At 41.9% G+C, this 27,567-nt stretch overlaps 2 protein-coding genes across 5 annotated transcripts in view; one reads left to right on the plus strand and one right to left on the minus strand.

The window, feature by feature from the left end:
• lrrc9 (leucine rich repeat containing 9) overlaps nt 1-1,672 on the minus strand; it is a 29,111-nt gene extending 27,439 nt beyond the window's left edge. Inside the window, exon 1 of the mRNA XM_077621782.1 lies at nt 1,495-1,672. The gene's annotated coding sequence lies outside the window, so the exon portion shown is untranslated. The remainder of the gene's footprint in view (nt 1-1,494) is intronic.
• The window catches only part of rtn1a (reticulon 1a), a 27,392-nt gene continuing 431 nt past the window's right edge, over nt 607-27,567 (plus strand). Inside the window, exons 1-11 of one of the 4 annotated variants that reach the window (XM_077621791.1) lie at nt 607-677; nt 771-819; nt 1,689-2,125; nt 12,386-13,105; nt 14,438-15,088; nt 22,853-23,060; nt 23,146-23,284; nt 24,976-25,045; nt 25,272-25,318; nt 25,397-25,455; nt 27,152-27,567. The exon at nt 27,152-27,567 is cut by the window's right edge and continues 431 nt beyond it. In XM_077621791.1, coding sequence (XP_077477917.1) covers nt 1,969-2,125; nt 12,386-13,105; nt 14,438-15,088; nt 22,853-23,060; nt 23,146-23,284; nt 24,976-25,045; nt 25,272-25,318; nt 25,397-25,455; nt 27,152-27,194 — 2,094 coding nt within the window. In that variant the 5' untranslated portion in view covers nt 607-677; nt 771-819; nt 1,689-1,968 and the 3' untranslated portion in view covers nt 27,195-27,567. Of the gene's footprint in view, nt 820-1,199; nt 1,279-1,688; nt 2,126-12,385; nt 13,106-14,437; nt 15,089-17,448; nt 17,674-22,852; nt 23,061-23,145; nt 23,285-24,975; nt 25,046-25,271; nt 25,319-25,396; nt 25,456-27,151 lie in introns of those variants that run through there. The other 3 variants (XM_077621790.1, XM_077621792.1, XM_077621793.1) reach the window with 3 other exon arrangements.

The following is a 27,567-nucleotide window of genomic DNA, read 5'->3' on the forward strand; positions in this document are numbered from 1 at the left end:
ATACATTGGCTAAAGCCCCAACCAACACTCTAGAGTTGAATATTTTAATTTTTGCATAGCATTTAATTCACAATCCATTTTGACTGGGAGGGGAAAATAAATGCCAAATGATGATACAACTATGAGCACTCCACCCCCGGTTTAATATGAGGTCATTTTAGGACTTTTCGTAATATTATTATGAAAACAAATAGGGTTATCTACATACTACAGAATTAACTATATTATAAAATAACTCTCTTCAGATCCTACAGGACAGATTTGGATTTGAATCCCAAAACAATTGAACACATGAACATGTTTTTGGGAGCAGTATATTATATTTTTATCCTTTCACTAGTAATTTTCAGTTCTCTGATTGGTTGGTCAGAACAAAACAAGATCCCGCCTACTGAGTAAAGTAAGAGTGACGAGTTACTGTTTTGATTTGTTTGGCAAATATTTAATAATACATGCTTGCTCAATTTGTCAAAAATGTGCTTGGGACCAACCCTATAAAGCACCATAAATATATTATTTCTTTTTTGACACACCAGATTCAATGCAACACAAATAATGCTCCAATCAATAAATCAACAATTCAACTTATTAACCATAACGAGGCACACCTGCGACCTGGCAAACATTTCATGTGACTATCTCCTGAAGCTTGTTGAAAAAATGCAGAGTGGATGAAGGTAACCAGAGCAAATTTTGGCTACTTTGACCTATTTTTACCATGTATTTAATTATATATTATATATTTTGTTCGTTCATTGTTTTGTTATAAGAATCTACAATGTAACTAGTCTTGAAAAGAAAGAAAATGCACAACCAGAGGTAAGTCTAAACTTTTTTCCTGTACTGAATACATAGGACATGTTGAATATTAAAGTTAAAGCACACCCATGGAAAATAAATATCAATATAATAATATTGAGGTGCCTCAAGTGAATATTGAACAAGAATATTTATACTGAAGTACTCCACAGGAGGTACATGCTATAGTTCCTTCCTGTTTCCATGTTTTTTGTTTTGTTTTGTTTCGTAGACTATCAATAAGAGGTGGCAATGTAATTAAGGGTGTAGTCACATAGATTCACACAGTGGTGACCTGTGTATTTGATAACTGTTCTATCAGGAATTAAGGTATGGATGAGGAAAAAATTAATTGGATTAATTTCTTGTTTAATTTAGTTCAGACAACCACCACAGGTTAAATGACAAGACAACATGGTGATGCTTGATTGGCCAAGAAGACAAATGCAATAACATAAATAAGAGAATAGGCCGATCGGGGTAAATATTGCAATTTCCTCAATTTAATATGCAATTTTGGGTTGTAGATGTATGCCGTGCTTCCTTTCTAACTTGAAACACTACCCCTTTAAAACCTATAAACAGGTTCATCAACTATACAACCTCTTTAACGGAGGCTGTTAGGAACCCTTAATCCTCGAAATATTATATGTATTCATTTAAAAAAAAGACAAAACAAGTACTACAGCCGCTAACCTTTGCTCCAACAAAACTTTGCTCGTCCTGCTCTCTTCCGTCATGTTTGGTCTCCCAGCCGTCTGGTTGCTAGGGAGCCATTTTAAAAGCTGTCACGCACCGTGGAGCCACGAGAGGGCGCCACACGTCGTGACATAGTTTTCCGGCAAGCTTGCAATTGTGTTTTGTAATTATTATTTGTCAATAATTTTCAGAATACCGCCATGAAAATCGACGACATGTCACTCCCAGACACTACGAGTAAGATAAGCAATTTTTATTTTGAGTGCGGCAACCCCGAAGCATCAAGGCCACGATGACGTCAACAAAAAATCGCCCCGGCTCCCCTTCTGCTGGATCAACGAGTGCAACGCCTCATCCGTGGACGCGTCCACTCCACTCCACTCCACTCCACGGTCGCCGCATTAACTGCGTGTTTGCCCCCCTGCATCTCAAGCGAGACGACCCAGCGACACGACCCACTCGACGCCAAGCATGTCCGCGCAGTCCGGCGAAGAGCTCGGCTCGGAGGGCAAGTGGTTCGGCGACGACTACGGCCGCATGTTCGGCAACGACGACCCGGATCGCCAGTTTCACCCCCACCAGGATGATGGAAAACGACCCCCTGTTGCTAAGGAAACTGCATCTACAGGTAAGGCCGGCAGCTGGTGCAGACTGCGTATTGATAGAAACAGCTCTAATATACATTTATAAACTAGCTAACGTCAGGTTAATTCAAATCCTCCGTGTAAACAAGGCTTCCTTCACTATGGAGTTGGGACGTGGGGCATGGACTGACATCACTATACTGCAGGCCTGCCTTTTGATGCAGTGTGGGGGGGAGGACTCGACAATTGGGTGTTTCTTTATCCGAAATGCTGTTTGTTAGACTGAATTGTAAACCATAGAGCAACGGATTGTTTTGCTTACTGGAAAAAAATGGCAAACCACCCGTCATTCACCCAGAATGAGGATGTCACATTATAGGCCACAATATTAGCATTTGATAAATGAAAATTATGACTAAAAACATTTTTAACTTCTCATCTCATTTTCTGAACTGCTTTATCCCCAATTAGGGTCGCGGGGGTGCTGGAGCCTATCCCAGCTGACTTCGGCCCTGACGCGGGGGACACACTGAATTGGTGGCCAGCCAATCGCAGGGCACAGGGAGACAAACAACCATTCACACTCGCGCTCATAACTAGGGGCAATTTAGAGTGTCCAATGAGCATGTCTTTGGAATGTGGGAGGAAACCGGAGTACCCGGAGGAAACCCACGCAGGCTCAGGGAGAACATGCAAACTCCACACGTGAACCGACCTGGATTTGACAATAACATTTTGATCCCTCCCCTCTGTCGATTTTCTTAGCTAAGCTCTTATGAATTTGGCATGTCCGCAGTAAGCTTTAGCGTGAATCGAGATTGGATTTTCACCCCCGTTCCTTGCCGCTCCCATACATGTTGATATGATTGTCTAATGCGAGGTATATCATTACATAATTGCTGAGCTTTGTCAGTGGCCTGTAAAAAATATAGATCGTGGAAAGTTAGCTCCTTGAAAATTAGATCTTGGAGCAAAAAAGTGTGAAAACCCCTGCAGTAAGTCATGTGTGAAACCTTTCCACAAATGTGGTATGTTAGAAGTGCAATCGGTGGATTGCAGTCAGGTGCTTCTGACTCAAAACACCCGTTGGTTAAAGTGTCTGTGGAACAAAAAGTTGCACTCGCAGCGGCTCTCCAGTACCGCGTTGCCCACCCAGTAGATCACGGGAGTTGGCTCATTGAAAAGTAGATCTTGGAGCAAAAAAGTGTGAGCGCCCCTGTTATTATACTCTGTTTTTTTGCATCCCAATAAACAAAAAGGAAGTTTCTATGCTGCTGCTGACATTTCGAACTAACTGCTCATCAGCTGATATCTATGGGTTGGTAGAGAAATTATGAACAGGTCAAATTAGATGGAAGCAATAGCACAATACCTTCACGCGTCAGCTAGAAGGCAAAACAAAAACAAACCAGTGCACGCTAAGAGAGCATACCTCCACATAAGCAGCCAAATTGATGGGTCCTATGACCTTTGATGTATTACCCCCAAATTTTGCTAACAAACAAATAGTCATTCATCTTCTGTACTGCCTAGCAAGGCTCGCGGGAGGTGCTGGAGCCCATCCCAACTAATCACAGGGTACAATGAAACAGACAACCACTCACACTCACAATCACACTGCCACACCACGGAGTGGGAATCGAACACATACTGTCTGCACCAAAGTCAGGTGGAAGAACCACATATCTTAATGCTGTCTGTAGAAATCATCTTTCTATCTTTCTCGTGTGATCGCAGCAGCTATTTATAATCGCGGTCTGTCTGTAATGGCTGGCAAGTAAAACTGGTGCCGGGCACTTTTCATTCACGAATCCACTAAAATATTCATGAGAAGTTAAGCAAAAAAAAAAAAAGGGTTGGAGCTGGGCTTCCTGTCTTTGCCGCTCTTGTCGTTTTCATTTCGCTAGCTGTCATCAATTCACCACGTCATAATTCCTAACCATACATGGGTGTGTTTTATTCTATTTACATAATCCTTTCAGGTACGGACATTGAACGCAGTCCTAAGTTGGTTTATTCATCTTCCATACCTCACATCCTTGTAAGGGTTGTGAGAGACCCAATCCCCGCCGACTTTGGGCGGGCCTAAGTTGATCTTAAAGTTAAATATACAGAAATTTTGAGCTGGCTAGTTAGCATGATGTGGAAAAGATTCAGTAAAAAATGGTCTTTCATAATTTCAAGCTACATAAATTCCCTCAGAACTATTTTAGCATAATTATAATAACATGTAATGGAGGAGGCATTTGGCCTGAGTTAAACTGTATCCTTTGTCTAGTGATAGCCCTTCCAAATAATTGATCAGTGTCTGTCTGACCTAATTGTTCTCTCTAACCCAGCAACCACGAAATCTATTTAACATAATGATCCTTGGTCTGAATGTGCAAATGGGGGGTTAATGAATGTGGAAGTAGAGTTCACATTTAAAGCGTTCGTTATAATTTATCCTCAATATAAGATGTACCGATGGAAAAATTGACTCGTGAATTGTAAAACTGAATAAGAAGGTTTTTTTTCACAGTATTAGTATCCAACATTTGCTTCCATTCGTCACGTGTGCCTAATTGTTCCTTGGCAAAGTTAACTTAATCTTAGTGTTGTCTTGATGCAATGCTCGGTGTTTTTTGGGGGGGGAGCAACGGACTTGGGAAAACATGTCTGTGATAGTACCTCTTTAGAAACTAATAAGGAATGAACAGAGTAGCATTTAAGCATTTCATGAGGAGGCACCACTAGGGCTCACTATAATACTAAAATTATTATTTGTCATTTAATGGTTATTTTTAGTGGCTGAAACATTCTGGCGTCGGATCGGTAAGAGAAAAAAAATCCAATCAGATCAGAAGTAAAAAAAATCAGCATTGGGATATCCCGAGTTAATCTACCATCTCTTCGGTTTCTACATTCTACTATTCCAGCCAGACAACTACTGCTGATGAATGTGTTATTTTTCTGGACTTGGACTCAGAAAAACACACTCAGGAAATTGCAGCAAGGATAAAAGAAGACCATGAGTAATGTTTGCGAGACTCGCATGCATACAGTAATCCCTCGTATTTTACGGATTCACTACAGCTTCACTACTAAGGATTTTTAGTCAAGTAATTTTTTTTTAAAAGTTCATTAAAAATGTGAAAAGCCACGCTAAAACTCGCAAGCGGAAGCCACTCCCCTGTCCTCCGCTTGCTACTCGGACTCAGCACTAAAGTAAACAAAAAAGGTAGATATAATAGGGGTGACCCTACTTCCTGATTTTTCGATTATCGCGGCCATGTCTGGTCTACATTAACCGTGATAATCGAGGGTTTACTGTATTTCACAATAACCGTTGTTTCGCGTGAAATCGAAAATACACAATCATCTCCCGACTCCACGGATCAGACAGTGCTGTCAGCGTGTTATCGGAGACAAGCAAAGGTGAAGCTTTTGCGCATCTGTCTGGCTGCTTTCGGCGGTCTCTGGTGCGCAAAGCACTTAGTGGTTTCACATGAGCCAACGCTATGCTTTTTAGCTGCGTGTCAAGAGCTTGGTTCATGCTCCCAAGGGGGGAAGTGGAACGTCTCTCCGGACTTGCTTGTGAAGATGAAACGTCAAACAGGGGAGGTGGGCAGGTGGAGTGTGAGTAGTATCTTTGTTGTTGGGTGATGCAATAATTTAACACTATGCTTCCCTTAGTTTCTTTCCTACTGCTTAGAATAGTACTTATGCCAACCTCAGCCCAAGGTTTCTCTTATAAATTATCGCTAATTAGCTTAATACGAGTCCCCGAGTTACAACTGAGTTCCGGTCGTACCCTAGCAATGTAATGCAAATTTCCGCATAAGTGAAAGATGAAGTGGATTTTTTAAAAGTACTTTGTATACAAAAACTAGCATACATTAAAAAAATAAAAATAAAAATAAGATACATGATACACCTTTTTTTTTTACTAAGGTGAGGAGAAAATTTGTTTTTTCAATGGCCAGACACTCAACAAATCCGAACTGCAACATGAAACCTCCATGAAACCCAAATGGTTACCGTGTCAACCTTACAGTTCTGATATCGAGGGTTCAATCCCAGATTCTGACCTTCCTGTGTTGAATTTTCAAATTCTTCCTGGTCTTGTGTGGGTTTTCTCTGGGAGATCCGGTTTTCTCCCAAGTCCCCAAAAGTCATGTTTGGTAGGCTGGTTGAAAACTCTAAATTTCCGTAAGTATGAGTGTGATGCCGAATGGTTGTTTGTCTCCTGGTGCCCTGCGATTGACTGGCAACCAATTAAGAGTGTCCGTGACCTACTGCCCAAAGTAAGTTGGAGTTAAGCAAAAGTATTATGGAAAATGAATGAATGAATGCACACAGATAATCTGTATGAAAGAGTACTTGACATCTTCTTCAGAAAAGAAGGGAGGAGGGATTTTGTGTACAAATAAAATGGTCAAATCATTTTAGCAAAATGTAGCTATATTCCCGAATAATAGTGAAATTTGATGAGGTTATTATTGATGTTTTTTCTTGTTTATGTCACAGCTGTATCTTCTATAAAAGTTTTATAGCCATGAAGTAGTTATTGAGGTTTGGATTGATTCAGACAAAACACTACTGAAGGCCTAGGTGTGAAAAGCGCAGCCCATCAATGAATTGATAGCCTAGAACAGACAGTCAGTACTCTCTGTTCACTCTTCATTCATCCACGAAAATCTGGCTAAGGAAAAGGAAAAGCAATCATTATAGCCAGAGACCTTCTATTCTGACTGCCTCTGCATTGATTTGCCAATGGAACAATAACATTTGTCCAGTGTGGCCTCTGGTGATGCCTCTTATGATAATTGTATACTTCTATTGTTTGCGATCAATGCAACTCAAGGCAGTCCATGATTTTCAGCTGTTTTTTTATTGACATCTACATGTCATTTTATTCGTAGCTGCTCTTGCACTGTCTTTGTCATTGGCATTTTTGTGCAATCATAGGCATTTAAATAGGATGGTAAGTGGCCACATCTAGCTAAACTAGAAATCATGTCAAATTCGCGTAGTGTGATGAATATGGCAATCATGTACTACATCACCTTCCAATATAATTACAGTACAAGTGCGAACGGGTGACCTGTATTTCAAGTCCCACTATAATGACGTTTTTAAACACCAATTAAATACTTGAATCTTGTCACAGAGTACTAAAAAATAAATTACCTAGACTCACACAGTTAGATGAAAGTATGCTATAAAAATAATTTTTATAACAGTTTGCCTCATCATAGTTGAAACATAATTGAAGGCAATGATTCCGGAAGAGCAGTAGTCGAGAACCGGAAAATTTATGGTGGGACGAATCAGAATATGAAAGAGGTGTTATGATTTGATCGATGTAGGCCAAACTTGTATTCCCAACATTACCATTGTGGCATTGATCTCTCAAAATATGATTTCTCTATACCTTATTTTCAGTACTATAAGGCAAAACTAAATGACTTTCTCAAAAGTGTGTCCTATAATCCGATGCACCTCATGTATGGATTATTATTGGTTACTCATTAAAAGAAATTCCCTTTAGCACCGCCCCATCGAGTTGATGTATATATATAACACAACTCCTAACCACTACTACTACAGCTCCATCTAGTGCATGTATAACACAATCCCCTACTACCACTACTACTACTGGTGTGCCTTATATTCATTCATTCATTTTCTAAACTGCTTATCCTCGCAGGGTTCGCGGGAGGTGCTGGAGCCTATCCCAGCTAACTACGGGCACCAGGCGGGGGACACCCTGAATCGGTGGCCAGCCAATTGTAGGGCACAAGGAGATGGATAACCATTCACGCTCACAATTATGCCTAGTGGCAATTTAGAGTGTTGAACCAGCCTACGCTTCATGTTTTTGGGATGCGTGAGGAAACCGGAGTACCCGGAGAAAACCCACGCAACACAGATAGACAGACAGACCGGGGATCAAACCCTTGACCCCAGAACTGTGCGGTGGACACGCTAACCACTCATCTGCCGGGACTACGCCTTTATATATGAAACACATTTTAAGAATGGCTATTCATTGAAAGTGCGCCTTATGTGGTGCGCTTTATGGTCCCCATGAAAATCAAGATAATTATTTTTTTAAATAGTAAATTGTCCTAAAAAGAGTTAAATAGGATACATGGCTTTGGGACTAATTTTGGATGCCTAAATAACACATTTTTCAAATTTTCTGTGGAAAAGCAAAGCTGTAAACAGGCTGACAATTCCCTGAAAGATTATGTGAATGGCAAAAGGAGCAGATGGCCTTCGTGAGACTGAATCTGAGCTTGATAGATGTTTTGCCACAAGGTCGATGGATTGAAAGCAAACCAATGGAAGCCAAGAATAAAGTTTAGAAGGTCACGAATGAAGTAATTGAATCGTTCCTAAGCACCCAAGCAGCGTATTTACTGCTCTTTTGAAGGTTGGAAAAACTGCACAGTATCTGGAGGTCCATTTAAAAAGTTCCCGAGCATTCAATTTGAAGGAGTGAAAGCTTTGCGCTATGCATCGTGGACGGCCTCGCACCAATTGTCAGGCCGCATTCGATTCAGGACAACAAAAGCCCCTCCGACAAGCATCCGCTAGGACTTTTGTTTTATCTAACCCCGCCATCCTTTCACTGACATAATTATGTTGGCATCAGTGCGAGAATTCCTTCATTGCCGCCTCTAATCCCATGTGAGTATGGCAAAGCTTTTGTCAGAGCCCGGTGGGTCCCGATTGAAATTGCCCCCAGTTTCAACACTGCGAATTTGTCAAGTTAGATCACACAAACACTTTCATCAAAGACCAGCATCCTGATTCCACCTCGTCACTGATGCAGATGACTTATGCAACAACACCCGTTGGCTTTTTGTGCTAGGTGGAGAGAACAGGGGGAGGGAGGGGGGAGTGGGGGGTGTCCTGGCCGCACTTAAGTCTGACATAGATTGGCGGCTGTACGGTAAATCGCACGTCAGTCACTTCTCTTCATGTTGTGTAGCGGCTCCAAGTGTTTCCCACATCAGGAGGATTTTATCGGTGTTTTACATCGGAGAGTGCTAGATTACGAAGCCACGTTGCCACGGCGACGGCGGAAGGGATCTAGAAGCGAGTAGCGGAATAAAGAGGATTATTTGTTGATTCGCTTCGAGGGCGTTAATGTCATTCGGCTCAGTTTGGACAAACAGTATCAAGTTGTCAGTTAACGCGCTTGTTATGGATTTGCAGGACATTTTGGGGTTAAAATTATTGAAAAATAAGCCTGTACGTCACTGTTTTTGTTTTTTGGCTACATGTTCATCATTAATTGAAAATACACTATCACATGATTTGATATTCAAATTTATTTTGCATAATCACAGTAACAAATGTTAGCTTTTAGTCATGAGTAGAACTTAGCTCTAGAGGGCAAACACGTCAAAAGGTAAATAAAAAAATCTGGTCATACGCGGGGTTGCATGAAGCAGGGACATTTAATCAAGGCCAGGGTTTTTTTTTTTTAATAAATGTTGTTAAATACACATTCTTTTGGAAAACTATCAATTTCAATATCAGCGTATCATGCTTTATTCTAGCATGGTTAAAAGCCTAAAGTAACTGCATTGTTGTGTGCATTTTGTGGGACACACACATGCCACAAATAAAAATTAATATTCCAAATATTGTTTATGAAACAGATGTTGCCATAGAGATGAGATAAAACAAACAGTGCCCTACAAATAAAATTTCAAGGTGCTATGAAATAATGCTACAGCAAGTGACTTTAAAATGATAGCAGAGCATATATTTCTTTTACAAAAATCCTTCCAAAAAAGAGACAGAAACGGCTTGATAACTAATTTAATTCCTAATTACTTTTCCTTTCTCAGATGCCTTGGCCCCGCCCACTAAATAATCTCCAAACATACAATGAGGTCACTGCCAGAATGAGCTACAGATTTCTGCAGTCTGACAGCATGCCATATCCATTGGCTTTCTGTCAAAACGCATTAGAAAGCTAGGAATGATCATCAATTCTTCTTTTTTTAGATTTGGTCTCAGGACAAGACACAGCAATTTCATGCCAGTCAGCAACTGCATACGTTTTTGGAGGTAGATGACAATAGAATGCCCACCAACCCTGCTTTTGATGACACTAGACCTCCTATCTACTTGTGGATTGGAAGTCTGTCACCATCAGTGGCGGCCAACAACATAAGGTCGTGTTTCCAACTCTCCGTGACCTCTTTCGGGTCCGCCGGGATGCTTAGCGTGACTTACTGCTGTCTTCCACACTTCGTGGTGTATTGTTAATGACAAAGGCAGAAAGGAAGGGCGGGCAGGCTTTTAGAGAGGAAGCAAAGGGAGGGACGTCCTGAGCTTGTTGTCTGCTCTGCCAATTCACTCTTCATCCTCCCACTGCTGCTCACCCAAAGGCAGCAGTTTTGAATCGTTCCCCCTCTCATCCGAGCCCAGCAGCTGGAGCCGGACTATTTATAGTGCCACCCCTGTGCGGGAAGAAGTGGGGGTTAGAGGAGAGAGGGAGGGGCCAGCGAGAGTTGTGCACAGCACAACGCAAATATTAGTAATTTTTGTGGGTGCCGGGTCGTCATCTGCATTGCCGCGAGCCGTCATTCCAATCCAGAAATGGTCAAACATTGGATATAGGAATACAATTGATTGTGTGTGCAGGTTACCATGATAGATTAGTTCACATGTGTCAAAGTGGCGGCCCGGGGGCCAAATCTGGCCCGTCGCATCATTTTGTGTGGCCCGGGAAAGTAAATCAGGAGTGCCGACTTTCTGTTTTAGGATCAGATTAAAATGAAGAGTATAAATGTATATTAAATTTCCTGATTTGCCCCTTTTAAATCAATAATTGTAATTTTTTAATCCATTTTTCTGTGTTTTTAGTTCAAAAATCATTTTGTAATATCTAAAAATATATTTAAAATAAACATTGTTTTAGATCTTTAAAAAAATGAATATTCAGGGCTTTTAATCCAGTTCTTTTTATCCATTTATAAAAAAAAAATCTAAATATTATATCTAAAATGGTCCGTCCCACATGAAATCGAGTTGACGTTAACGCGGCCCGCGAACCAACCCGAGTCTGACACCCCTGGATTAGTTAATAGTATCTTCAATTATAAATGTATGAGGAATGAAATAAACCATGGGCAAAATTAGTGAATTTGGTGTAAAAAATGGAGCAAAAAATATCGTTTATGTCCACAGTCAGGTAGTATGTATACCCAAACACACACGCACTGATGGAGTCAAGTGCAGTTGCATGTGTGATGATGTGTATTCGTTTTATAACGAGTAATTTTGGATAGTCACATTTGGTTGGCTAAAATAGTACCAGTGCTATTGCCCTTTTGTCCACTATTACCCATTAGAATTTTATTTTTTTAATTTATTCATAAAGCTGCTAAAGTGGTTCTCTTTTCCTTTTGGGTTTGACAAGTTTTGCAGAACCTAACCAATTTTAACTTACCAGGTAGTACACAACTTTCAGGATGCTAGAAGACTTTAGCATATGTATTTCCTCTTCTTAACCCCTTTAATAGTGCAAGTGGCTCCTTTTAGTAATCTAAGGAAAAGGCAAAAAAAAAAACTTAACAATTTTCTGACCTGGCATCAAGTAGGCTACTACAATGATATTTGGTGTACAAGTTTCACCCAAAATGTGATGATTAACTATGTGGATAAAGCTCTCAATAATATCCAAATTATTATTAAATTTTTAATATTCATTTTTTTGCATTTTATATCAATGTGTATATATATAACATTTTAAATGAATAAAATGTTATTAAAAACTAAATTAGTACAATTAAAATGAATTGAAACAGAAATACACTGGTCATAGCCCCCTATAACATTCTGAAGTGATTAAAAAATATACATATATATCATAGTATTTAACTCATTGCCTGCCATTGACATCACTAAATTCATTTAAACTGGAAGGACTACTCCCGGTAATGTATAATAATGCAATAATAGAATAAAAGTAATACTGGCAGCTAATGAGTTTAATGAGTGTCCTATAAAGGGGTTAAGACCTTAGACCGAAGAGATACACATGATTGAGAACAGACTCTGGTTGTGGCTTTTTTTGGGTGGCAGAACAATCTGTCTTTGTCCCCTAGATAGGCACAAATAACCTTTGTTATTGAGGCCTTGCCGGGAAGCAAAACAGTGCAACGCTCCGGCCAAGAGCATGCTAAGATGATAAGAATCATGTGACACTGAGCGGTGTCGGATGGATGTTTTTTCAGGCTCCATTTGGTCTAATTGTACGCCGCTTCTTTTCCCCTCCCACGTTTGATCCATAGGTGACCCAATGTCAGGCTTGTTCAGGAGCCCTATGAACGACGACGGCGATGTGTACACATCCTTGCTGTCCAATCAGAGCTTCACAACCGGGCTGCAATCTTCCTACCTGTCTGACAACGTGAAGGCTTCCTCTGGATCCTCCGGCCTGGACCACTTCTCCACCGACATGTACGACTTCAGCTCTGGGGCCAAGACCGTATCCGGCACGGTCGACGACGTTCCCAAGTCTCTGATGGGCTTAGAAAAGACCGAATCTTACAACTACATGGATATAAGCCATGGGGATGAGCGCCAAGAGCCACGGAAGGCGGACACGGTTTTGAGCGGTGGTTCCTCGCTGCGTGGCTACATTGATCAGAACCCCGAAAGAGAAGAAGAGGAAGAAGAAGAGGAGGAGGAAGAGGAAGACGAGAATCTGGGGCCTGCCCTGGGCTCCCACTCCTTCCCTTACGTGGAGGAGCCATCCGACGAGGAGCTGTCCGACTACCGCTCCTACAAGAACCTGGGCGGCACACCGCAGTCGGCCAGCCCCGTGAAGATCACCCTGACCGAATCGCAGGCTCCGACGTCCAAGGCCGAACCTCAGTTGCGTCCCCCGCTGGCCGCGGGGTCCGACCGTGAGAATGTGCTCAGCGTGGGCCTGCAGGGGGTCCCCACGGTGACCCTGTCGGAACCAGAGGATGAGAGCCCCGCCTCCAGCCCAAATGCTTCGCCGACACGTAAGCAGCACGCCATCAAAGCGTTGACTTTCTTAAGAATCTTACATTTTCCCCCTCTAAAATTAGTTAATTGAGATGGGTTAGAGCAGGGCTGTCAGACTCGGGTTGGTACGCGGGCTGCTTTAACATCAACTTGATTTCACGTGGGCCGGACCATTTTAGATATAATATTTAGATTTTTTTAAATAAATGGATTAAAAGAACTGGATTAAAAGCCCTGAATATTCAGTTTTTTATAGATCTAAAACAATGTTTATTTTAGCTTTTTTTTTTAAATATATTTTTAGATTTTACAAAATGATTTTTGAACTAAAAACACAGAAAAAATTGATTAAAAAACTACAATTATTGATTTAGAAGGGGGGAAATCAGGAAATTTAATATACATCTATACTCTTCATTTTAATTTGATCCTAAAACAGAAAGTCGGCACTCATGATTTACTTTCCCGGGCGACACAAAATGATGCGGCGGGCCAGATTTGGCCCCCGGGCCGACACTTTGACACGTGGGTTAGAGCCACCTGATGGTGTAATGGTTCACCCGCCTGATCAATTCCCACTCAGTGGCGGTGCGATTGTGAGTGCGAATGGTTGTCTGTCTCTCTGTGTGCTCTACGGCTGACTGGCGACCAATCTAAGGGCTAGTCTGCCATTTGCAAGAAGCCAGCTGGGATAGGCTCCAGCAACCCTTGCAAGGATATGTGGGACGAATGATGAATGAATAAATTAAATGCACATCTTTTAAGTAATAGAAGGAAGCAAAATGAACATTTAACCCGGATCATCTGTCAGTTTTAAAAATAAAATGGCCCCCATAATATTGCTTCATATGTGACAAGGTTTCCCAAAAATGAAACTGTTAAACTGAATACAACAACAAAACAACAATGCATTTTTTGGGGCACCCTTCAAAATTAGACAGTGTGACAAAATCCCCAACTGATTCAGTATTCCACTAAATGGCTGTCAATTGATAGACAAACCAGTGTTGCTATAAAAATGAGCTCATTTTAAAGTAACCACACATTAACTTTAGCAAGTTATCATTTAAAACAACTTGGGGAAATATATCAACATCTTCCTATTGTTACAACCGCTTAAATGCTATATAAAATTTTCCATTCTTCAGACTCATTGATGATGATGATTGGACCTCTAAGTAATTACCAGCAATGGCATTGAAACAATATCATTCAGGGGCAGTTTGTATGTCTGTGAATAATTAAAAAAAGGTTTTTGTTTTGTTTTGTTTTTTTGTTTGTGTTTTTTTTTACAAAAGGCTGAATGATGAATACAAAAGAGACTGTAAAATTACTTCTTTTTTTTGCAGAAAAAGATTTCCCTTCGCGCGATGCAGTCAAGTCTGACGCAATGAAGCAAGCACCTGGCAACAAATACGGTTCAAGCCCACAGGTCGGTGGCAGGGACCAAGATGGTAGCAGCGCCGAGTCCGGGGACTCCGAGATCGAGCTGGTGTCCGAAGAGCCCCCCAGGGCCGGTCGCAACCCGTTCGCCGAGCCACCGAAAAGCAAGGGCGCCTTCGAGCAGTCCGCCAGCCCGTTCGATAGCCCGCCTGCAGTCCCAAAGACCACTTTCGGACCGGTCGGCAACCACGCCGCCCCTGCGGCCTACAGTATTCTGCGTGAGGAAAGAGAGGCGGAGCTCGACAGCGACCTTTTCATCGAGTCTGCGTCGGAAGAAAGTCCAAAAAGAGAACAGGGGGTCGGAGGCCCCAATCTGTTTTCCGGTGGCCCCGCCGCCCACAGGCCCCATCAGCCAGCGCCAATCGAACCCTCGTTCACAGAAAAGGCCAAAGCGGAAGAAGAGCGCCTGAGCAAGCCCAAGCCCCCGACGGCTACGGTGCCCCCGGAGGTGCGTCCAGAGAGGGTCGGTCTGGAGGACAAGAAAAGCCATGACGGCAAAGTGGATCTTGGGAAATTGGCTTCTTCCTTTCTGATGGAGGGCTTCAACAAACAAAAAGGTGAGTATGATAATTGTGGATTTTTTGTCTCTCCATCTTGGTCTGTCCAACTTTTTTTGACATCTAACCGGAGAGATTTTGGGAAATGCTTTCCAGAGTTAATTTTGCTAGACATATCTATTCAGAGAGTTCTGACCAATGTTCCCTCTAAATTTTTGTTTGTCTGGGCAGAAAGACAACCTCCCTGAGCACACTGAGTACTGGTGTGAGCAACGTCATCATTGCTCGCTATGGGCACACACCAGTATCACACCTGCCATAAGCAGGTGCCTGTCTACTACACATAAATGATTTAGTAATAATAAAATGTAATGATTAATATCTATGAATGGGCGGCCTGGTGGCCTCACAGCTAAAAAAAATAAAAAAATAAAAATGGGATTTTATTTTGTGCGCTCCATATGATTTGCTGTGTGCAGAGAAGACGCAGAGAAGATGAGAGTAGCTTAGAGGGAACATTGGTTCTGACTGAATACCCTTTCTGGCTGGCGATGTAACCCGAATTTCCAGGTCGGATTTCACGGGTAATTTACGTCATAATATTTGAATCTAAAAGAGCCTTAAGAACACATTCCCTAATTAGATGTGAATACTGCAAGCTGCTGCATGGTGAGCTTTTGTGGACAAGTTGGCAAATTAAACAGACTTGTTTACAGAAGTACAACCGTACCCAGCTGCTCTGCTTCTCTTTGCCAAGTCAATGTTTGAAGGCCCTTTTGTGTTGCTTCCCCCTAGTGGTGGATGAAAGGAAAAAAAATTGCAAAACTGTATGGTTGGAGTTGCAAACCAAGAAAATCCCTGTCCGTGTTTGGCATCAAGGGTCAAATTTAGAATGGATAGTAGTACATCTTGTAGCCCTGATTCTTATAAATCCTCAGCATTAGGTCAAAACAAAAAAGGCAGCGACAGACAGAGAGTTTATCCCGTCTAAACTCCTCATTTAATGTTTATTTTGGGTTTACTATTGGTCACCGTCTGTCCGTGTTTACATAATCTAATGATTTTAAAAGTAGGGCAGAACTTGAAGGTGCCTTGATATCATGAATGAAGGTAATGCAAAATAGCATCTAACGAGAATTAATGCGTCTCATTGATCCCTATCCGTTTCTTTCTTTTTTTATCGTGAGAAGCTTCTGGAAGTATACATACAAACAAATATATAAATAAATAAAAATAGGTCATGTCTGTTTATGCACCTGCAGAGGGCGCAGTGCGTCCATGCTTAGCACTGGGGAGGCTGGCGGTTCATCCCCAGTTTCCATAGCAACGCTGATAGGGGAGCACGTTCCGTCTGGCCGAAAGGTTGTTTTTTTCCTCCTTGTTGGTGGGTGTTGGCAGTGTGGAGGCTGCAGTGAACATAATGTGTGAGGTGTGGTTTCCTGCAGGGGGCGAGGGTGGGCTCCCCGTGAAGAAGCTGAAATATGGTGTGTTTTCCTTCCATGGTGACGGTAATGAGTATTGTGCTTAAGCTGGCATGCACAATTCATGCTGTCTGCATATTCATTATTAAAGTAGAAGCACTCAGTGAGTCATAGTCATGCTTACTGGTTATTTGAACGGCTCAGCGGCGGCTGTGTTCAAGCTGTGATTAAAATTGCATCACGATAACAATCTTTAATATCACGATGATGCACCTCTTTCGTTTTTATTGCCGATGATAGATGTTAATCAGTTTATCTATTTGAAGAGGGAGCGGTGCAGTGAAGGAACCCAGGCCCAAAATGAGCACGCTCCAGGCACGGTGCTGTGGAAGTAGCGATAATAAAAATGCCTTTTAGCCATTATTTGACAGGGCATTGTCAAACCCAAAAGAAAAAGCCACCGTGACATCACAACTCCCACCCAGACAAAGCCCACCGACTAAACCGCCTTGCCTCCAGCTACTGACGTCATTCCCCAGGCTGCGCCCCTCGAAAGCAGACATCGAATGCAAGATTAACAAAGCACAGCCTGAAAATACAGGTCAAGTTTTCGTCACAAAAGAAATCTCATTTGAGTGGATATTTCAAATGTGCTTTCTTATTTAAATATAGTGAAATTCCAATTCAAGATGTCAATACGTGTTACAATGTACCCGTCAGGCTTTTGTTATGAAAAGCTAGACGAGCAAGCCTTCCAAGACAAAAGCTTAGCGACCCTCTGAAGCCGGTTGGCTACTAATCATCCCACGGACGGTTTGCTGCGGCTGTGATGTTTCCAATCTGCGCCCCCCTCCCCCGCTCGCTGGCTCCAAACGCGGACGGCCACATTTGACGAGCTATTCCACAGCCCTAGCGCCGCAGCTCTGCCAGCCAGCACCGTGGAGGAAGCCTCGCCATCCTCCCTAGCGCCCTCCCTCCCTCCCTCCCGCGTTCCCTCCCTCACCGTCATCTGTGCGCTCCTCCATCCCAGCATTCATGCCTTTTCCTGTGATGAGCGCGTGAGCACCAGAGGCACAAGAGGCATACAAAAGGAGGAGGACACTAGGAAGATTTGTTTTTAAAAGAGGGCAAGCCATCAAATCAGGGATAAAGTCATCACCAGCATGCAGGCCGCTGCGGACGTGACCAAAAAGGAAAGCTCATGGAGCGGCTGGAAAGGACAGGGTACTTGCTCGGAATCGTCCGCGGATGCGCGTGCACACGGGTTGTTTTGTCCGTCTCGCATGTGCGGCGATATCGCCGATGGAATTGGGAAGGTTGCGTGTACATTATTAGTCGCTTTGCGGTAGTCAAACGTTGTGACGCGCCACAATGTCAATGCAGACACACCCTTGATGGCTTGATCAATTGTGTGATTTGGGTGAGGACAAAACGGCGAGGAGCACGGCGGAGGATAGGAATCCTTACTCGAGCAGCAACATGCGTGCAAAGACGTTTCCTATTTTGTAAAAACGTGCATTGATGCCGTTTTGTCCGTTTCCAGCGTCCGGTCGCCGCCGACGGATCGTCCCCATGGAAACCGGGACACGCCCGTTCCAGCGGTCCTATCTATGCTACTGCTACGGGACCTTTTAGAGAGCGTGTTGGGAGGAGGGAAAAAAATAAAAGAACATCCACCGTCTGTCATTTTCCAGCGGGGAGGGGAGCTCGACAAGAGCGACCGTCAATGAAAATGGCGCTTCTGCTTCCCTACTTGCCTCTGATTTGAAAATTCGATTTTAGTATTGGCCAATGTCACATTTGCAGTTAGTCGGGAACCCTGAGCAGTTTTATTATATAACCACATTGGTGTCTATGTAAACTTATCTCACAGGATGAATTCAGCAGCATAGGAATGATGGAATGGTTCATTTGAAGCAGGGGCCACCGCTCTATTAATCACGGCAGTTGGGTAAATAACGGTTCATTGATCAGGTTTCATCATTCAGTACCGTTTCCGCTGCGACCGGAAATTAAAGCGGACAAATGCTAAAAGTGATGCAGCTCCATTACTGATATTAGCCGACTCGTGTAGTTCATTGGAAATTGAATTGGACAGTTTTGATCCTTCTAGGCTGCCTCTTTGTAGGATATCTCCAAAAATAAGCAGTCATTGTATAATTCATGCTCAAAGGAGATGAATAATAATCTGATCTATGACATGACATTATGTAGTCATTCCTTGTCATCTCGATGAATGACTCATAAATGATACAATGTGGGTAGAAGGGAATTAAGATAAATGCCACAAACTTTTGAAAACACTGAAAGCAGTTGTGAGTGGCAAAGCCTTTTTTTTACAAACTGCTAATTATTCCATCAGCCACAAAATTATTCGAGCTCAGCTTCTATTTTGGTGAGTAATATTTATATAGAGGCCCAGCAGCCGGGTGGTTGGCTCGTTGGCCTCACAGTTTGGGGGTCAAATGTACGATCCCAGGTCGGTCCTAACCTTGTGAAGTTTGCTTGGCTTTTCTCTGGGTACTCCGGTTTCCTCCCACATCCCAAAAACCTGCAGAGTAGGCTGATTGAACACTCAAAATGGTATATGTGTGACCGTGAATGGTGGTCTGCATCCTGCTGGCCACCAATTCAGGGCCCCTAGTTAGCTGGCATAGGCTCCAGCACCCCCCGGCGACCCTTATTAGGATAAGCTGTTCAGAAGATGAATGTCCTCAAAGTTCAAACTTCTCAGCAATAGAACACTTGTTTGGAGCCACAAGGAAGTCTTCAGTGACTTAATGAGGTCAAGCTAAACTAGTTTCAGTTCAGAAGAAAAATAGGAGGGTGGGGGATTCATATTCTTGTCACGGGTGATCATCATTTGCTCTGGTTTTCTTTACGCAAGGATGAGGATGGATGCTAAAAGCTAACAGGCCTAACCTGGTCTCAGCATCACAACATTCATTTGTTAAAGAATGAGCATTTGTGCTTATGAAATAAGACCACGTCTCTGGTTTTAGTCATTTGATGGTAGTCTGATGTTGTCCCTTTTGTGCTCCACGGTGAAAGGGAGTGGCAGTCTTGATCTTCACGGGGGTGCGCGCACACATTTTGTTGCTGCGCGTCCCCAGATTCAGACAAAATGAATCCTTCTGTTCCCAAAGGAACAAGATTTCCCCTCCCTTTTTCGTATCTTGGAGATAAAATGGAGCGAGCGCCGTAACTATGGTAACTGCATCAGGCAGGTGCTCGGCTGACTCTTGCCACCGGGCCATTGTGATACAGCCTGACAAAAAATGGGCGCGTCTGTGGAAGTGATAACATTTGGATGTGAATGCATGAAATGGTAGTCTTGATGTGTTGCTTTTAACTTTGCCCCTAGACGCCCATGCAAAAAGATTTTAAAAAATGTAAGTGTACTGAACTGCATTGTGATTCATTGCCAACCCAACTCAATAGGTCCCCCCCCGCCCCGTCCCTAATCCTTTATAGGGCAAGTGACTATTTCTAGTCTAGTAATAAAAAACAAACAGGCCTTAACCCCTAGCATCCACATATGTGGGCATCACATTTTGGTTCATGTAGGCCACACAATTATTTTTAACCCTAAATAAATAAATAAAAATATATACAGAAATGCACTCTAGTTATGGCCCCCAACAACATACTCAATATGATAAATAAGAAATGCATTAGTACAAGTGTTTTGAAATGTGTGTGTATGTATACGTAGGTGTATGTATGCACACACACACACACGTATGTATGTATATATATATATATATATATATATATATATATATATATATATATATATATATACACATATCTATCTATATATATATATTTATTATATATATATATATATATATATATATATATATATATAAAATATATATATATATATATTTTTTATATATATATATATAAAATGTGATAATAGTAAATATTCTCAAATCCATTTAACTTACTTTTCTTTTAAAACCCCCAAAATCGATTTAAAAAAGGTGTGTATATTATATATATATATATATATATATATATATATATATATATATATATATATATATATATATATATATATATATATATATATATATATATATATATATATATATATATAATATACACACCTTTTTTAAATCGATTTTGGGGGTTTTAAAAGAAAAGTAAGTTAAATGGATTTGAGAATATTTACTATTATCACATTGCCTGCCATTGAAAATGATGGACTACCTCATTTCAAACTGGGAGAACTGGCTGTAAATGCATGTTTCAGTGCAGATATGTGGATGCCAGTATAGTGACATTTCTTTCTTCCTATTTTTCCCCAAAATATTTTAAAGTATGTTTTATAAATAGATAAAATTATGTATGCATACATAAAAAATAAAGAAATTGATTAATTAATTAATTAAAAGGAACAAAACTGTGGTTATGCTCCCAATATTTCCTAATTTAGTTAGATCTAATCCATTACCGGCCATTGACACCAATAGACGTCCACTTCTGACCAAAAACGATCGGTCTGTCAGCGGAAATGGTGGCATCCATCATGTTAAATGATTGCTTTATAAAGGGTTAAAGACCTGTCAGGCATCAGAGAGGAGCTGATTGGTCTTGTGGTTTAAGTCCCTCCTTTCCTGTGTGGAGTGTGTGTGTATTGGGGGGGCACGAGAGCCCCCCCCCCCCAACACACACACACTCACACACTCTCCTTTTGTCCACGAATATAGCAGCTGCCTCTTTCTCTGTTCAGCCATGGGAGCCGCAGGTCAGTACCCGCTTCTAGTGAACTCATGCTTTAAACTCTGGCCGCATTGACACAACTCGACAGTAAAGCTGCTTTTGTTATGTGTTTATGTGGGGTGCAACTCATGAAAGAGTGACACACCTGAGCACGTGCGTTATCCTCCCATCATCTCCAACGGGCCCAGTTTGTCGTCACGGACGAGAGAGCCCGTCGATCCCGTGCCCAACTCCTCTCTGACTTTTTTTCGTCCTACGTGACTTGTCTCTCCCTGAGAGGAGATATTTCATTCATATTAATGCCTTAGAAAGTAAGGGGAGAAAGGTTACGGTGTGTGTCCAAGATGTCAAAATAGTGGCGCGAGATGTAGCCGAGCTTCTTTTTCACACTCCGCAGATGCCTATTCAGAGGCAAGCAAAGATGGCTGTCATAGCTATGCCATTCACAGCTCGACGGCTAAAATTAGAGCAGGCGAAAACGCAGTTGCATTGCTCGGGGACGAAGAGGAAGGCACCGTAGGGATCTTTCCCAGGAGCGATTCAACTCATTTCAGAATGCGTGCACGATAAGACCGGAAAATGCACACCGAATTGCTCGGTGAAAATTACGGCTATTGGCAGCACTTTTGGAAATTGCACTCTGACCCTCCCCAAAAGTAGGGTTGGACAACCAAGTTGACCATGAATCCTCTTCATCCTTCATCACTGACCGCTTATCAGTCCGTTTGGCCATGTCACACTGAACCGTTATCTTTGAAAATGCTGATTTTGCATTCGGACGGGGCAATCATTAACTCTCTGCTTCAGGTTAAATGCACAATAGGAAGCCTGCTATTTTACTTGATTGGACGAGATGTATACTCATGTATGTGAGAGTGAACCAGGTGTTTGCGCTGATAAACCAATAAGGGTGCAGTATGGCTGTATAACCCAGATGCATGGCTTATTCTTGTAGAGCAAGGCTGTCAACCACACTTTGGTCCGCGGGGCCGCATTCATGCCAACTAGATCTTCTGTGGGCTGTACCTGTTTATTTTTGGCCAATTAAGTTAACTTGCTGGCCGCCATTGGTCAGAACCGTTTTAGAGAATGAACCACTCAAAACGGATTGGACCTCTGGCACCGTCAATGGCACTGAAAGATGTGTATCCACTGCTAGTGAAATGAGTTGTCACTTAGGGTACATTTTTGATCAGTTACTAATGTTTTTGGGGGGAATTTTCAGGATGTTTTCTGTTCATTTGTGGCTTTTTGCTGTTTTGGGGGCATTTCCAGGGTAATTCGTGATGAGTTTGGGGCATTTTAAACGTGTGCGGTCGATTGGTCGCCGGTCTTTTGGTCGCGGTCTTTTGGTCGCGGTCTTTTGGTCGCCCGGACCGCGACAACGGGCGACCAAAAGACCGGCGACCAAAAGACCGGCGACAAAAGAAGGTAAAGCCAAAGAACAAATTGACCTGTGGATAAGAATTTGAGCAAAGTGCAAAACACTCAAAATTCTGGTGTTTTGGCACCCGTGTCAGACAAAAAAAATATTCCGTATGTATGAAAGAGGTACAAAGGCTGCCCATTTTGACAGCCCTAGAAGAAAATTGTCATCGTTTCTAAGAGTTACCTCAAATGCAAATGGAAAAGTGGCGTGACAAACGTGTTTTTCTTTGTCTTCACAACCCAGCAATTGACCTGCTCTACTGGAGGAATGTGAAGCAGTCAGGGGCCGTGTTCAGCAGCGTGCTCCTGCTCCTCTTCTCCCTGACCCAGTTCAGCGTGGTCAGCGTCGGGGCCTACTTAGCCCTGGCTGCTCTCTCCGCCACCATCAGCTTCCGCATCTACAAATCGGTGCTCCAGGCCGTGCAGAAAACCGACGAGGGCCACCCTTTCAAGTCAGACGATCGTCACGTCGCCATTTATCGTGATCCGTCCAAAGTTTGGTATAACGATCACGTTTCTATGTTTGCGTCCATTCAGAGGCTACCTGGAGATGGAAATCTCGTTATCCCAGCACCAAATTAGCAAATACGCTGACAAGATTCTACTCTATACCAACACCTGCATGAAGGAGCTGCGCAGGCTTTTCCTGGTTCAAGATCTCATTGACTCTTTGAAGGTTTGCATACTGTCACTTTTCCATATTTTAGCACCAGTAGGCCATTTTTTGTCACTAAATCTTGACTGTGTTTCCCAACCGGTGTGCCAGGGCCATGCCTTGTAATATTCTGAAACAAAAATCTCAATATTGCTAGATAAAAAACGGAAAAATGACAAACATTTTGTAATATTTCATGATTCAATTGCAATATTACAAGATCAAGGTCATTTTGTTGCTTATTTTTAACGTAACGTGAACTGATGTGTTTATTTTCACGGGCATCAATTTTTGGACACGTAAAGTCTGTGTCAGAGATTGAAGTTATAAGTGATAAAATTAAAAGAATTAAATTGGTACATCACTTATTTTTACATCACATTGTTCAGTGTCCGCGGATGGCAACTTTTTGATTAAATATTGAAAGACTTTTTATGGCTTTCTTTGATAAAACGGTTGATTAGAATGTTATTTTATTTTGTAAATATAGATGACAGAATTCTAAATGCGAATATTTTCAGTTGATTTTTGCAATGGAAAAAGGGTGCCGCAGTTAGACAACGGTTGGGAAACACTGCTCTAGGATTTCCAATGTAAGACTGGAAAAGTGTGCTCAAATTACCGAGTGGTTGGGATTCGACCCTTGATATAATTGGCTCTCGGGGTACCGCCGCCATGGCTGACAGCTAAACACATCCAGTCTAATGTACAGTGAATGATCGCTGCCAACCCTCCCAGTCAAAATGGATTGGACGTCAACCACCGTCAAAAGGCGGGCAATAACCTATAAGATGTTGCAGTAATGAAACAAAAAGTTGTAGGAGAAATAGGTGAGTTTTTAGTTCTTTTCATAAACCACAGTCTTAGTGTTTTATTTAAAAATATATATATTTAAAAAAAATTGAAGGGTGATGTATTTGGATTACTACTCCAAGACGTAGTTTCTAAATATTTCAAAAGATACAGTGACGTTAAATGAGAATGTTTTATAGTTTAGCCTTTATAGAGCAAATGACTATATATCTTGGTATTCACATATTTGGACATTTTGGGTCGAATTGCCCATAATATATGATTTACTTACATGAATCAAATGTGTTGTCAACATACTGAACGTGAACACCAGGACTCATTTTTAGTTTTTGATCACAAATATGGAAACACCAGGTTTCATTTATAATTGTATATATTTTACTATTAATCAATATTCGCCTCTTTTACTTATGATTATTTACGATGAAGCATTCATAAAAATAAAAAGAAGGGAAATGAAATAAAAAAGGAATTCATCCAAAAGTACACTAATTAATAAAAATATTTTTTTAAATACATCTCAGTGTATCTAACTCATTGCTTGCCATTGATAATGGTAGATGTCCAATTAATTTGCACTGCGAGGACTGGCTGGGAATGCTTAAGTTTGGACGTCCCATCCATTTTGAATCAATGACAACCATTGTGTCATTGACCAAGTGGAATACAACTGAACTGTAGCGAAATCATTCAGTCCACCTTTTTCGTACCACAAGGGGGAGCCCACACATTCCGCACACTACCACGCCAGTTGCCCTGTGGCTTTACCACGCGTGAAAGTAGCATGTCTAACACGGCAGATTAGCTTTAAACATTCCTTGTTAAGTCCACGTTTGGTGGAAATATTTGGGAAGGCTTTGACGTTGTAAAAATCTTCTGAAAACCCTTTTTGTGCCCAGTTTGCCGTGCTGATGTGGCTCCTCACCTACGTGGGAGCTCTCTTCAACGGCCTGACACTACTCATCCTAGGTGAGGTCACCTGACTCGCCTCGCATTTCATCTTCATCCAACTCGTGAAGACTGCTTTTTTTTTCTTTTGTGTGACACCTCAGTAGTAATGTCTTGGTATGAACTGGATACACTCAGGTTATTATTAGCGTTTACGTAATCATAAGTAGGGCAGCGTGTCTTTGTCATTGCGTGGTGTGGATACGGATGCAAGATTAAGTGCCTTTCGCTCTTTTTACGCCTACAGCTGTGGTCTCCATGTTCACCATGCCTGTGGTCTACGAGAAGCACCAGGTGAGGTTTTAAAAAATGTTTAATGGAGAAAAATAGTGGCTTTTGAAAATCCTAATTGTAATTCTCCCCTGCTTTTAGGCACAGATTGATCAATATGTGGGACTAATACGGACCCACGTCAACTCCGTGGTGGGGAAGTGAGTGTTCAGACTTCTTGTTTCTTTCGGTACAGGGGTAACTCGAGATACGAGCTTAATTCGTTCCGGGACTGAGCTCGTATGTCGATTTACTCGTCACTCAAATGACCGTTTCCCATAGAAATGAACTAAAAACAAATTAATTTGTTCCAACCCTCTGAAAAAACACCCAAAACAGGATATTGGATTGGAAAAACATTTTTATTTCTTCTAATTCGCCATCTATTAACAAAGTAACAAATAACTTGTGGTTTAATAGTACTAAAATTAGACGGATTTCGCAGAGGGGAGAGAGAGTGACAGAGAGGGGGGAAGAGAGAGACTTTGCACGGCAACGCGCTCGTAACATAAAACAAACAAATTTAAATGAACTTGGATTACGATGCAGACACTCAAAAATAAATTTAATCTAACCTTACACTAAACTTAATTCTTTCCACGACAACGCACTCGTAACTGAACAAACAAATTTAAATTAACTTGGACTAATATATACTACAGACACACTCAAACATACGTTTAATGTAACTTTACACAAAACATTTTATACCTTCTGGCTGGATTAGCTGTTTGCCACGCCTCCACCCTCACGTTCGCTATCGATGGGCTGTTTGCTGTTGTATTCCCTTCAAAATATTCCGAAAATGATGCACACAAATGTCCTCACAATAAGAACGCACGACCACTTGCCAACGAGAAGTAGTCTTGAATGAGCGATCGCGGGAACTAACGGGCTAAGGAAGGAATAACAGCCTACCCACGTATTGATTGTGGATAATGAAGTTTCATTCTGAGAAAGGGTGCCATTGGCTATCGGTGTTGTGTGCACAAGTATACTTCACTACCCAGAAAGCCCTCTTTTTGCCCGCGCATGCGCGTTGTCTGTTTTCTGGTCCATGTGTAGGAGAAACTCGTGTGAAGAAATCGTTCAGTGCTCGTAGATATCTGTTATACACGAAAGGGATGCGGCAAAAAAGACAGTGTGCTACAATGATAAACAGCCTCTCATGTCATGGCCACCTGGCTTTCTCGCATCTCGAATTTTTTCTCGTATCTAGAGCTAATTATTTGCTGGAAATTTTCCTCGTATCTCGAGCATCTCGTAGGTAGAGCTGCTCGTATGTAGAGGTATACTCCTCTCGTATTAGCGATCGATCCGCCATTCGCACTGTCTAATGTGAAAAAAAACATTGGAAAAAAAAAATGCAGCGCTCCGCCCAGTGCTCGTAGAGACATTACACGAGGGAATTGCGACCAGAAAGACAGTGCCCGTGATCTTATGAGCAGCCTCTCGCGTCCGCTGTATACTCGTATATCAAAATTTGTTTCGTATCTCAACATAAATATTTGCCCGAAATTTTACTCGTATCTCAAATTGCTCGTACGTCGGGGCACTCGTATGTCGGTGTACCACTGTACTTCATAAGTTAAATATATCTCATGTTCCTCAATAACATAAAATTTCAATGGCAGCCAGTTTGTTAACTCATTGATAAACAATGACAATGCCTTCAAAGTCATTGGATAATGTGATAACAGGGAAGGGAGGGGATGGTAGTTGCGGCTGCACTTTTTTCTCCTTTTTTAGCAAAACCTAACTCACAGGCTCATTTGAGCACCATAAAAAGAGAGGTGCTTTGCTGTCTAACGGCCCACTTAATCCGACCCGAAACACGCAATTCCTACTTGTGCCCAGGATCCAAGCAAAGATCCCCGGAGCCAAAAGAAAGGAGGAGTAGATCCGCACGTCTCACGGAGGAAGGAGGCTCGCTCACCCTTGAAGAGCCACCATCAGATGGGCGTCACGCTTCGTCATCCCGGCGTTCTCGAAAAGCATCCACTAGAGACGCCTTCACCCTGTCTAGAGCAGTGTAAACACTAACACAACACACAGCCACATGTTCATAATGCCTCTAGGTAGACAAGTTCACAACTCAACAAAAAAAAGCTAAATAGACGAGTCTTTCTTTCCTGCTTATGATTCTGAATTAGAAAGCATGAAGTCCAGCTTTGGGTAAATATTTGATATCATTTCTGTGATGTTTTGAAAACCTCGCTACATTTGAGCTTTCGCAGTGCTTACCCCAAACTATGGTGTGGCACAAAAAAAAC

Source organism: Stigmatopora argus, chromosome 15 (assembly GCF_051989625.1).
Source record: "Stigmatopora argus isolate UIUO_Sarg chromosome 15, RoL_Sarg_1.0, whole genome shotgun sequence".
Lineage (NCBI taxonomy): Eukaryota > Metazoa > Chordata > Actinopteri > Syngnathiformes > Syngnathidae > Stigmatopora > Stigmatopora argus.